Below are 14,148 nucleotides of genomic sequence, written 5' to 3' on the forward strand. Positions count from 1 at the left end.
GCCCTGACCAGTCCCAGACTGAAGCTGTCCCAGGGTCTCCCTGCTCTCCCCACAGGTAGTTGGTGCCACTTGCCCTAGTACAGCCAGGAAAGTAAACCCCAACTGGCTTAGGGAAGCTCAGAGGGGACCTCCTGGAATTCTGGGAAGGGGGTTACAGTGGAAAGCCCTAGGGGGTTGAGGTTATTGGGTACAGGGGGGAAGAAGGTAGGAGATGCCTGAAGCCTCAGTTTCCTCATCTGTAAAATGAGACATTTGGACTAGATTTTCTCTAAGGTCACTTTCAGGTCTCTTTGGCATTTCACAGTTTCCTCTGGGATGGCCGGCTTGAAGGTACAGGCAGCATCTCCTCCCCCTCTCCTTCCTCTCTGATATTTCCACAAAGATCAGCAAAGTTCAAATGCTGTCCTCAGGAAACCTGGTGGGGGGTGGGGAAGGAGGAAATACAACAACTCTCTATGGGTCCCTTTGGGGAGAAGAGGAGTGAGCTGCACTCAAAGGGCCAGATCCAGTGTCTCCTTGTCAGTGGGCTTTCCTGCCACTGTAAGCAAATTAAATCAGCTCCAACCAGACTGGCCCAACATCTATCGGGCAGGCAGGCCCCTCTCTCCCTCCCCCCCTTTTCTCTGTCTCTCTATCTCCCCACTCTGGCCCCCTTTTCTTTAAAGGGATTCTCATTGGCAGCTGGTAGTACAACCCTGCTTCCTAGGGTTGTTGTGAGGATCAAATGAGATAAGGTTTGTAAATGCTTCACCCAGTGCTTGGCACATAGTAGGTGCTGTATAAATGTTAGCTATTATTGTTGTTGCTACATAAAATGCTTATTCCCTCCCTTTCTGCACCTCAGTGCCTGTGGCATGGGCAAAGCTCTCTAGGACCCTGGTGGGGGCCTCCAGTGCAGCAAAGCCTTTCCAAAGAGCTTTTTCTCGAATCTCTACTCCCACCTTCCTCTTCTTCATAAGAGGCAGTATGCTTATCGTATCCTTAGTTTGTCTCATTTGAGCCTCATTACAACCTGAGTGACAAAGCTAATACAGTTCTCAAGGTTGTGGCAGATTTGTGAGTTCGTCTGTGTAGGACATCCCCATAGAGGTAACTCACAGGATCTCAATTTTGTCTTCTCAGTTATTTTATTATAGCTAGAAGGGACCTTAGTGCCAACTCTATGCTGTTCATGCAGGATTTGAACCCAGGACTTCCTACCTCAAGGCTGGCCCCCTAGCCATTCTACCACACTGCCTTTCTCTTATAAATACTAATTCTTCTTCATCTACTGAGTACAAAATGGAGGTTCACTTTCCTAAGTATTTTGCCCCAGGCTGCACAACGGCAAAATGGGTTTTGGCAGACTCTAACTCAGGCCTTCTACCTCTTGAACCAAGGCTGCCCATGACACCATGCTGCTACCTCTGCAGCATCCAGGCACAAGCCTAATAGAAGGTAAGCTTCTTTGGGACAGGCATTGCCACTTTCTATTTCTGTACTCCCAGCACAGAGCACCATAGCAGAAACTTTAAAGATGCTGGTTGAATTGGATTGTACCCAGTCTCATGCTGACTCAGTCCTCTCTCTGCTCTTGGTGTTTTTTTTTCTTCCCACTATAATTCTGGGTAAAAATCTTCCTTCCCCCTCACCCATCCATTGTCCATGTTCTTCCATTTGGCTCATCTCTAAAAACACAAGTTTTGAGCTTTCCCCACATGCAAAGGGGAAATGGGGTGTAACAGAAGACCAATGAATGGGGGGACGGGAGGTGTGGAAGGCCTGAGACTTGAATCCATGACTGTTGTTAACTAGCCAGGCCACCTGGGTCGGCTCCCTTCTCTGGGCCTCAGTTCCTCTCCCTGTAAAATGAGCAGCTCAGACCTGCTGATCTCTGACATTCCCTCTGCTTCTCCTGTTCCCTGATCAGCCCTTTCCAGCTGAGAACGTTAGACACAATGGTTTCCGTGTTCAATCAGAAGGTGAGACCTGTGGGTCCTTCTGAGCTCTTCTCACAGGTCACTACTTCCCCCGGGGCATTCAAATTCCTCCAGCAAATGGTCCTTCCCCAGGACTCCCCCACTTTCTTTTTGTTTGAGAGCCAAGTATCATCTCATTAACCTCAGGATCCTCTTTCCCCGCCCCCAGAGCCCAATCTCCTGTGCCTGGTGGGAGGGAGTTTCCCAGGGTTTCCATACACCCTTTTAATTAACCCAGATGACCCCCTTCTAACTAGCTTCAGCTGGGACCCTTAAAGGAGCAGGCAAACCTCTCATTCAGGAGCAACCCTATTCTACAAAAACCTATCTTCCCCATCCCTAAAAGCCTTGGGGCACCTATCTTATAGCCTGGCAGAGAAAAGTTCACTTCAGGGCCAGTTGGGACCTCACCATCTGAGTCTCCTTCATGGGCTGCCACCAACATTTAATCCTAGGATTGGAGAGTTACAACTGAATGAACTCCAACTGTCACTGAGTCAGTCAGTCTTACTTCTTCACTTTACAAAGGAGGAAACTAAGGTCCAGAGAGATGAGTTGACTTGTCCAAGGTCACTCAGGTGGGACTGCTGAGATTTGAACCAAGGTGCTCTGACTCTTATCCATTGTTGTTTCTACCATAACTTGTAGTAATCAATCAACAAGCATTTATTAAGTACCTTCAGTACTTAATACTGAACTAGGCAGTGGACTAGGTGATGGGGATACAAAAGGAAAAAAATAAAGAGAAACAATCCCTGCTCCCAAGGAGTTTCCTTGCCATATGGACATATACAACAGTGTACAAAATAAAAACATGGGACAGTTTGGTATGGTGACGGATAGAACACGAAGTCTGAAGTCAGCAAGACATGAGTTCAAATCCAGACTCAGACACTTACTAGCTATGTGACCCTGGGCAAATCCCTGTTTGCCTCAGTTTCCTCAGCTGTAAAATGAGCTGGAGAAGGAAATGGCAAACCACTCCAGTATCTCTGCCAAGAAAACCTCAAAGAGTCAGACACAACTGAGATGATCCAATGATGAAAACAAGGTAAAAACAGGTTAAATACAAGGTGGTTGATACCAGCGGTTGGTTTTTACTAGGTAAATACTAGTGGTTGAGGACACCACGAAAGGCTCGATGTATGTACCTGAGATGATCATATAAGAAGAGAGGGGTCATATGAGGCAGAGGTAAGGAGGAAGAGCTCCCCAGGCCACGAAAGGCTAGATGTATGTACCTGAGATGATCATATAAGAAGAGAGGGGTCATATGAGGCAGAGGTAAGGAGGGAGAGCTCCCCAGGCATGGAGGATGACTGGACAAAAGTTTAGAGACCACAGATGGAAGAAGTGTACAAGCAATGAAGAGAAGACATGTCTGACTGGAAGGAAAGTGACGTCCAGTGGTTGGGCCTGGGCTGTGAAGGGCTTTAAAATCAAACAGAGGAGTTATATTTGCTTCCAGAGGTGACAGATTGCTACTGAAGTTTATTTATTTAGAGGAGTGACCTGCCCTTCAGGGAAAATTCTTTTGGCAGCTGTGTGGATGGAGTGGCCTGGGGAGACCAATTAGTAGTCCGAGAAAGAGGTGATAAAGGGTCTAAGCCAGGGTGGTGGCTGTGTGAGCAGACAGGAAGGATCTGAATGCTGGGAGAGAGGAACCTGGAAGGGCCTGCTCAAGGCTTTCCAGACCTCCCTTAATATAACAGAATTTTTAAGCTGAATTCAATTTAGAATTTCTCTTGTTCGTTCCCCTCATTTCACAGAAGAAGAAAGTGTACCCAGGGAAGGACTCCCAGGACCATATGTAAGAGTGAGTTCAAACTGTGAGAGGTTTGGACTGTCTGAATATGCACATGCAAGGCCAGGAATGTGGCAGGTAGGAGAGACAATGACCTTGTCTGGTGGGCTTAGCTTTTGTCTGGGCCTTTTCCACATCCACTCAATTATGTGTAGGAGGAGAAGGTACTTGAAATTGAAAAATTAGGAAAGCATGATTCCTCTGGGCAGTTATTGTGTGAAGAACCCTTCTGTGGATGAGGGTGAAGCAAAGGCATAATCTAGGCTTTGGAGATTAAAATCAAGAGAAGTAGGGAAGTGTCATCCTACATCAGAGCAAGTTTGGCCTTGGATGCTTAAACCCTGTGACCAGGAAGGTCAAGCCTAAAAAAAATGAAACCTGAGGGCATTGCTTAGATATTAAGGTTGGAGTGTTTCAACTTATGTTCTTACGAACCAAAAGTGGTTCTGCTCTGTGTTCCAATGAACAAGGCACTGGAGACCAAAAAGAAAAAGAAAATTCCTGGGAGATGATGAGTCTCTTATCCAGGACTTGGAAGGGAATAGGATGGCTTGCTCTGTGAAGCCCAGATAGGCTTTTCCTGGAGGGAGGGCTGGGGCTATGACTGAGGCAAATGTGTCTGTTTTTAAAAAGAGAACATGGCAGAGCCCACTCTTCTCATGAAGAAGCAATGGTATTAGATCTGGGAGAGTGACTGTGTATTCAGTGGATGAAGCTTATGTCAATGTCAGAGGCCAGTAGGTGGCAAGCTTCATGGGAGCAGCACAATTATATCACTAGTTATACGAGTGGCCCCTACTGTGTGGGAGACTTGAGCTGTTGAGTGGAGGTCCCTGGACGTGGGCGCCCTAGCCATGGAGACCAACATGTATGTGCCAGCCTTTGCTTTGATTGACTTGTGACCTCTGACTGACCATTAAAGATAACTACTTCAGTGGGGGCTCATGAGACATGGTTTTGGTGAATGTTGACCTACAGAGAACCTTGAACCTAGGAACCCTTTTCTGGGGGCCTTTTCTATGAGATGGAGGAGGGGGCACCCTCAGACACTCCACAAAAATTCAGAACTGGTAGGAACCTTAAAGGTCAACTTCTCATTTTACAGATGAGGGAAGTGAGGTCCAGAAGGTTTAAGTGACTTGTCCAAGGTCACTTGGGGCATGTGCTGGGGCTCAAACTGAAGTCCTTTAACCCCCAGTACAGCTGCCTTTCCATTGCACACGCAGTAAGAAACAGGGACAAGATTAGGACCTACGCCTTCTGACCCTAAGACCAGTGCTCTTTCCTTTAGAGTGTGTTGTTATACCCATGATAATTGCTGAAACATTAAAAAAAATGTTTTTATCCCCCAATATTTTTACTTGCCTTTCTCCCTTCCTGACTAGAGGTATGGGTGAGAAAATCTAGGTCATTTGGTAGGTTTGGAGATAATTGGGTTTAGGTAGACCTATGCTCCCACCCTCCATTATAATCCTTTTTTTAAAAAATGGCTTATTTACATACCTTATTTTTGCATAAGCTCTAGATAGTTTATTTATGCTCATGTAAACTTTATATAGTTTACTTATCCCTTATACTGCTTATTTATACAAGTATTTTTATATTTATTTTATCTCTGCAACTCCATGGGCAAGGTGAGTAGAACCCACAATTGCCATGTTCCAGGTCTCCAGGCAGGTTAGTGGCAGAATCGAGACTAGTATCTGGGCATCCTAATTCCTCAACCCCTTCTCTTTCCACTGTGCCTGGTTGCTTTCTATGGAACTGAATATTCTTGAAAGGGGAAGCTTAGGTTAATTCAGCTAAATTCAACACTTATTAAAAAGGACCCACTGTGTGTTGAGCACTGTGTCAGGCACTGGGGGTTATGCAGAATTTGGATAAGAATGGTCTCTGCCTTCATGGAGCTCAGAAGTCAGCAACAAGCTAAGAAACAGGGACTGGGAATACACACTTACACTTGGAGTCAGGAAGAACCTGGTGCAAATTCTGTCATTGCTACTTACTAGCTGTGGGACCCGCAAGCAAGTCAATGATCTTTTATAAGCCTTAGTTTCCTTCTTTGTAAAATGGGAATAACAATACCAGGCATTGGATGCGTCAGTCAGCAAGCATTATTAAGCACCCAGGACTCAGACACTGGGCTCTGGGAGGTAAGCTTTCATTGTCTCTTGCTGCACCATTTCACTTCAGGCTGGCCCAGCATATGCTCAGGCAGCAGCCTCTCCTTTCTAAATCTGGTGGTGGTGTTCAGTCATTTTCAGTCATTTCTGATTCTTTCTGACCCCATTTGGGGTTTTCTCGGCAAAGATACTGGAGTGATTTGCCATTTCCTTCTTCAGCTCATTTTACCAATGAGGAAACTGAGGCAAACAAGGTTAAGTGACTTGCCCAGGGTCACACAGCTAGTAAGTACTTGTTTGAGGCTGGATTTGAACTCAGGAAAGTGAGTCTTTCTGACTTCAGGCCTGGTGCTCTAGCCACCACAGCACCACCTAACTGCCTTCTATGGGTTGTCTTCTCCCATCATACTTGAAGGGATTATCTCATTGGGTCTCAAGTGCTGAGCAAAGTACATGGTACCTAGTAAGGACTTTTTCATCCATCCATCCATCCATCCATCCATCCATCCATCCATCCATCCATCCATCCATCCACTCACTCATCCATCCATCCATTCATTCATCCATTCATCCATTCACATACTAGGTGCCAGGTCCTGAGGACACTGGGGGTACGAAGACAAAACCCAAACCCTTGAGGTGCTTCCATTCTGTCAGGAGAGACAAAGTATAAACATACCAGGTAAATGTGGTGGGAGAAGGGCATTAGCTGCTGGGCAGGGGATTAGGGAAGATTTTATGTAAAAGGTGGCACTTGCGGCTTGGACACAATCAAGTTCATAAAGTACTCTGTATACTTCCAAGCTCTATAAATGCCACTTGGCAGCAGCAGCAACATAGCACCACAGGATGCTGCGGGATAAATGCTTTACAAAGAGGGAAATAAAATTTTATTGAGGGGGTACTTGGGGGAAGAGGAGAAAGGCAGTTCAAGTCAACTATAGTTATACACATTGGCTTTGATAGGATCATAGGATTTAGAGTTGGAAGGACCTCAGAGGTTATTTTGTCCATATGGAAACTGAGGGCCAGAGAATTCCAATGATTTTTCCCAAGGTCACACAGGTAGCAAATGACAAAGGTGGGATTTGAACCCAGGTCCTCCAAACCTAAACTGGCATACTTTTTTCTTTTTTTACTGAACTACATTGCCTCCAAGTTACAACTGGAGAGTAAATAAATTTTTAGTGGTTTCTTAACCCAACTACCTCATTTCACAGATAGGAAAACTGAATCCAGAGAGTGAAAAGGACTGATCAAAGAACACGCAACAAGCTAATGCAGTTTTGATCCAAACCCAGGCCTCCTGGTTTCAGATTCAGCAATATAACACACTTCCTCCCATCCAGCTCAGGGAGACCATAAAGGTTTTATAAACTTTATAAGCAAAATCCCCCATTAGACTCCTGGAGGATTATCACATTTTTGCTTACAACTGCAGTAATATCACCCCTCCACCCCAACACACACACACACACACACACACACACACACACACACACACACACACACACACACACACACACACACACACACACTGGTGGCAGTTGGGACATTGTCCAGGGGCATGTCTGAAATGTTCTCCCCTCCCCATGCCTTTCTTGCCCAGGCTGCTCCTTACCTGGAGGACAGTTACATCTCAATGATGTATCCCTGGGCTCTCGTCGCCTGGTCAAATGAAGTTTCAGTTTCTACAGTAGGAAGGAAAGAGAAGGGAAATCAGCTCCAGATCATAAAGTCAAGCATGTCAGCAACACAAGGGGTGAGGAAGAGGTTGGGTGGGGAGGAGAAGCTTGGCCGATTCTGAGTGGAGAATGGATTCAACCTATGTTGAATGGCCCTCAGTTTTCAGCCTAGCCCCTACATGACAGGAAGCAGGCTGGCCAGGTCCACTCTCTTTGGACTGCTCTTAGAGATACCAAGCCATACTCTGCGACCTGTAAACCATTACTGTTTGCCTAAGCCACAGTCTGATGCCCACCCGATGATATCCTGTCTTGTGTCGTTGGCTAATTGTTTTCTGTACATTCTCTCTGTAAACTGGACAGCAAGGAGGGAGTGTTTAGGCACAAAGCCAGCTTTCCATGGGTAGTAGTGACCCAAAGCAGGGTGATTTCAGGGGCATCCGGAAGACTCCCTTCCTCCAAATAAATCCCTCCCCCACCTGCCCCCAAATGCCAGAAATACCTTTAACTGAGCACGAGCTTGCTTATTAAACAAGCTGAGATGAGACTGTCATGAAAACAACCTTAGAAGGCGGAGGGGCAGGGGAGCCTTCAGTGTGGGTCATGGTATCCAATATATGCTGGTTGGATTGAATTGGACTGATTTAGAGCTGGCAAGGATCTGAGAGGTTATCTTGTCCAATCTCTTCCTTTTATGAGTAAGGAAACTATGTCATAGAGAGGAGGAAGTGACTTGTTTAAGGTCAGCATTTGAACTCAGTTTCCCCACCTGTAAAAAGGAGAATTAGACTAGATGATCTCAGAAGTTTTTTTTCCAACTCTAGATCTTTGGGTTCCATGACTGCTGCATGGCAGTGACCAAGCAAGAGATGTGTCCCTTTCCATAAACCTAACAAGGCAGCCTAGTCAAAGGAGGCTTCCTGTCCCCTTGGCCAAGATTCCATCTGGCTTCACATAAACAAAACATCAGAAGGACCTCATTGCCATCTATTAAAAATCCTTGTATCAATATCAAAGAGAAACTGCCAATTGGCTACTCATTATGCACTGAGAATGCCAACTCAAAGTCCCTGAGTGTTTTGGGCCAGGCGTCTTTGACCTCAGTGCTGCATCCCTGACACAATACGGACTGCGCAGTTCCCATCATTACTCATTGGATCCTGGGATACAGAGGTCAAGGGACCTTTGATGTCATCTAATCCAAGCCTCTCATCTCAGGAGGGCAGTGAGGCTCAGAGATATTACAGAAATTGCCCAATATCACCCAGGACAAGAAACTCAGAATGTAATGGAAAGAAACTTGGAGGCCCAGCTCCAACATTTCACTAGCTTTGCTACAGTGAGCAAATTGCTCCCTCTCTTTAAAGGATGGATTGCCTGGTAATGGACCTTAAGCAGATCATAGGATTTAAATTGGAAAACAGAATCAGCATTTGAATCCAGATTCTCAGACCCTTTACTCCCCCTCACATGTGCATTCTACAATCTACTGGCCTACTTGGTGCTCCCTCAACATGATATACCATCTCTTTCTTACTTTCATGTCTTGCCCAGATTGTCTCTCCTCCCATGCCTAGGCCTGGAGGGTTCTGCTTCCTACCTCTCTCTTAGAACCCCTAACAACTTTCAAGGCCCTTCAAGAGCCATCCCCTTCATGAGGCCTTCTCTGATTCCCTCCAGTGTTAGTTCCCACATTTCTTCCCCCATTCCAACATTAGATATTTATTTTTAGTTATCTATGTACAATACAATCTAGAAACCAGAGATCCAGGCAAGAACACCTCCACTCAATTCCCAATCTTCCACCCAATACTTTCTTCCATTTTTCCCCTCCTGTCTGGGTGCTCACCACCCATCCTTACTGCTTTGGGAGGGGTCAGTGAGTCATTTCGCTACTCTGAAGCTTGAGCCACTTCCCCCTACCCAAAAGTGGCAGACTAGAACCAGGCACCCCTATTGCTTATACTGCTTGAATGATTGAGGAGAGGCCAACTACATCCCTTCAGGCAAAATGGAAGACCATTGGACCTTACCAGCTCCTCTACCACCATACCCTCCAATCCACTGGGTCTTACTATCTACCTTGTGTATGCCTTTCAGATACCTGGGCCCACTGGGGCCCATTGGGCTATTCCATTTGTCCTGTGGCTCAGCCTGTCTACATATGTCAGGGTCTTGGGGGAAGGACTCTCTTACTTTTCTGTTTGTCTTCTCAGTCTTGGGCATATAATAAATGTTTTTAAAATGTCTTCACTCATTTATTCATTCACTATGTTGTATCATCTAGACACAAACCTTAAAGCAATATGTAAACATTAGTTGTCTTCCTCCTCACCATCCCCATCCTCCAGGAGACCATTAGCTCCTGGAGGGCAGGGACTGTCTCCAATGCTGGTACACAATAGGCACTAACCCATCACATCACAGGTCTGGAGATGGAAGGGCAGAGGCCTAGAGAGGTTAAGTGACTTGCCTACTATCATACGAGCAGTAAGTGACAGAATCAGGATTCAAACTCAGGTCTAGAGGTGCCAAATTTGGCACCCAAATCGAACATCTTTCCACTGCACGCTAATGTTTCTCTAATCAGTGCTGGTTGGATAGATGGATAGATGGATGCACTATAGATCCAATCCTCTTCTAATATGAAGGTGATGAGTTCATCTCAGGGGTGGGTACCACTCCTTTTTTCCCAACCTCCTGAGCTTTGAGCATGGCATGGGGAGATGGGATTGCAGCCACTATGTGCCAATGACACATCACCCAGTGGGAAAAGGCAACAGTAGAGGTTTTAGTGCCATCTTGTCTATGTCTGCTCCACTGGTTAAGGTTGAGGAATAGATTCAGGATAAAGACAAGGTGTCCCAAAAGTCTTTGTGCTTGGCCATCATAGTTTAATACTGAACTCTGAGACAGCCTACATCAAGGAGAATCTGGACCAAAGACCAAGTCTTGTGAACTCACCAAAGGAAAAATGCTCAAAACCAGTGCTGTGGGTGCCCCTGCTGCCCCACGTTTCCCATCCACTTGGTCTAGTACTTTGTTTTACTTAGACCATTAAAATTTTGATAATCATTCAGCAACCAGAAGAAGGGGGAGAGAGCCCAGGTATAAATTGGGGTGACTTGGCCTTAATTGAACCTCTCCAGCTCAACCATTTATAGATGTGGAAGCCAAGGTCCCTGAAGCTCAAGTGAGGATTTGATTAAACAGTCAAGTGCTCAGCCCTTCTAGTAGGTGTTTGCCTTTCCATGCACAACCCCTAGCACACAGTGGGTGCTTCATAGAGGCTTGTTGAGTGCACTTGAACTTAACTGAAATAGCTGTTCCAGGAGCCCCCTATGGGGGCTCATTTATTTCAGCCTCCCAATCCTGCCATGCCCCCAAGATCCTGGCGCACAAGTGGGTCATGTCATCTCAGCCATGTCCCCGAGGGAGGGCACAGGTAATTGATAAAATGCTCGAGTGTTGTGGATGTTGCACCCCTACCCTTCCCTCCACCCCATCCTAACATGGCAGGGTCATGGCATTTATCACAATAAATGTGATAAAATTTTAGAGGGAGGAGAGAAGCATGATGACAAGGATGGACTAGGAAGACTACATGGAGGAGGAAATGGGATCATAGATCTAGAAGGGGCTCTAGGGATCATCCAATCTCCTATTTTTACAATTAAGGAAACTAATTGACTTGCCCAAAGTTGTACAAGCACCGTGTTACAAGCAGGATTGAACCCAGGTCCTGAGACTTCTTTTCACAGTATTGTATCAACTCCTATGGGAGCTATCAAGGACCCAGAATCCAAAAGGTATGTGAAGGACATTCTGGAAGTGACTGTGAACAGACACTATAGTAGGAAAGGGGAAGATGTGTACAGCATGGAATTTTTAATGAATTAAAACCAGGGACACCTTGTCCAGTACAGTGTTGGGCACATAGTAGGTGTATTAAAGGGTAGTAGCAGAAGACAGATGTAATTGCAATTAGTAGAGATCTATCAGGCAGTTTTGGCCCCCAGTGGTGCCCCCCCCCCCCACTCCCCACACCCTGGAGCAATACCTAGGAGATGGGACCATGCCAAAAGCACTGTAAGATTGAGCCAAGGCACGGGAAGATTTCTCAGCCACAAGCCCCTAAGCTTGGGTCGTTCTGCTTGGCCAAATCAAAGCAAAGGAAATTGGGAAATCCAAGCCCACGACTCAGAATAATTGGATTAGGCTGGGAGGAGGGAGTAAGGAGAGGAGGTGGTCACTGAAAATGAGCCTACCCAACACAAGGCTCTTCTTACACAACAAACTTGGCCCAGGATCAGAGAATCACAACTGGACAACAGAACGGGCCAGAAGAGTGAGCTGAAAGCCACCCAGTCCACCCTCCTGCTTCCAAGTGAGCATTGCCAGATGGGAGGATGATCTCCAATCTTTGAAGAAGGAGGTAGGGTGGTGTGCTTGGTGTAGACAATTTGGAATGTGAACTGGGCATAGGAATTATCCAATCTGGAAACAGTTGAAGGTCCAGAGGAAGCTGGGGGTGGGACAATGGGGTAGGGGAGTGAAAGATCAGATGCATTAGAGCTGGCCAGGCTCTAACAGAAATCACCTAGTCTGGTTGACTCCTTTTACAGATAAGGAAACAGAGTCTCATAAAATTAAGTGACTTGACCAGTAGTGGAGCCAGGATACCTTTCCCAACCCTCCTGACTCAAAGTTTCCTGGTCTCTCTGCTACCAAACATGGTCTGCTTCTCAAAGCTTCCCCTCAACGGGTCAGCTACTGTATCTCCCTGGAGCTGTGACGCTAAGGAGAAAACATGATTTTAAATTTTTTTGTTTACTTTGGACAGAGCTTGTGAATTTCTTGATGTGAATACAAGTCACCTTGTCACCCCCGTAGGTAGAGCCAAGGAAATACGATGAAGTGACCTGCTGGTGCGGGAGATTTTGGAGAGGCTCCTGGATTGGGCACCTCCAACCTTGGGCTAGTCTCTCACTGGCCAGTCAGGACCTCCACTTTGAGTTATAGCCTCCAAGAGTTGCTTGGAGCCTCTGAGGAGTTAAGTGCTTTGTCCACTATGACATGGCCACTATGTGTCAGAAGCAAGATCTGAACCTGGTTGTCTTACTTGCAAGGTCAGCTTTCTAAACATTGGGCAGCACTGGGAGAGGGAAAGATCATCATGGTTTTGTTCAGGTAAAGGTGAGTCATATTCTAATTCCACATATTCCACAGGTGAGTCATATTCCAATTCCCACAAGCTCCAGATTTAATAAGCCAATGAGTGGTCATCTCACCTGTGCTTGAAGACAAGCAGTGATGAGGAATCCACTACTTCCCAAGGAATCCTTAACCTCTTTGGCTCAGCTGGGACTTGCTCTTTACCATATCTGTGCCTCAGATTATTGCTACTTAATACTTCATATATTTTGATCACTTTGTGCACCAAGGCTGCCTGGACCCCCTTCCCCCAGGAAATCAGCAGTCAGGATTGGTCTGGGATCCATTTGGACAATATAAAGAGAATGTCAAGAATGTTATGAATATTCCGTCTCTCAAAATTCAATCAGGCAAGGGAATGTGAACATCTCAGCTTTTGTCACAAGACTGGAAGACCAATCCAAAGATCAGGGGATTTAGATCTGGCAAGTATTGAGGTGATCTTGTCCAAATCCCTTATTTTACAGAAGAGGATACTGAGGCCAGAGAGGTCAAGCAGACCTACTCACTGGTTGGGTTTGACTGTCTTTGGCCATAGATTTAAACTGGATGAGCTGCTTGCACCACTATGGATGAACAACCATGAAAATAAAAGGTTGAGAATCTGAGCTGTAATCCCTTAGTTATCTGTTCATGTTGACATGTCCTGCCTGCTGAGCCAGATGGCAAGCTTACTGAGGGCAGGGACCATGCCGTCATTTTGCTTTTATCTTTTGCCATTATCTGGCATTTATTTTTGTATCTCAGCCTCAGGTTCTTTCACATGCATGCACACACACACTCAGGTACACACACACACACACACACACACACACACACACACACAAATACAGTGCCTAGCAAGGTGCCTTGTCCATACAATCCTGACTCTTAGAACTAGAAGGGACCCAGAGGGCATTAGGCCTACCCTTATATATAGCATGAATTCCCTCTTCTCAAATGGCGGGGTCAATTCACCCTTTGCTTCAGCAAACTCGACTCAGTAAAGATCTATTAAGCCCCTACTATGTGCAAGGTGTTGGGCCTTGGTGGCAGTTGATAAATTGGGCTTGTTTTTAAGGAGGTTTGAGATCGAGTCTGGCCTCCAACACTTACTAGCTGTGAGATCCTGTGGGCAAGTTACAATCTCTCTGAGCCTCGGTTTTCTCATCTGTAAAATAGGAGTAGCAATGGCACATACCTCCCAGGCTTGTTATGAGAATCAACTGAGATAATGTATGTAAAGTGGTATATATTATGAACCTTAAAGTACTACGTAATGCTATTATGAGTATGGTTTTTGAAGGAATAGCTTTGTTTTCTTCCTCTGAAAACTGAAAGGACGAAACTAGACAAATAGGACTTTATAATACCTCTTGGAGCCT

General features: G+C 45.8%; 1 protein-coding gene across 18 annotated transcripts in view; it reads right to left on the reverse strand.

Annotated features, from left to right (window-relative positions):
• COL13A1 (collagen type XIII alpha 1 chain) overlaps positions 1-14,148 on the reverse strand; it is a 225,864-nt gene that overhangs the window by 198,857 nt on the left and 12,859 nt on the right. For all 18 annotated transcript variants that reach the window (XM_072628741.1, XM_072628735.1, XM_072628736.1 and 15 more), the window contains exon 2: positions 7,507-7,576. In XM_072628741.1, the coding sequence (XP_072484842.1) occupies positions 7,507-7,576 (70 nt within the window). The remainder of the gene's footprint in view (positions 1-7,506; positions 7,577-14,148) is intronic.

Source organism: Notamacropus eugenii, chromosome 1, assembly GCF_028372415.1.
Source record: "Notamacropus eugenii isolate mMacEug1 chromosome 1, mMacEug1.pri_v2, whole genome shotgun sequence".
Lineage (NCBI taxonomy): Eukaryota > Metazoa > Chordata > Mammalia > Diprotodontia > Macropodidae > Notamacropus > Notamacropus eugenii.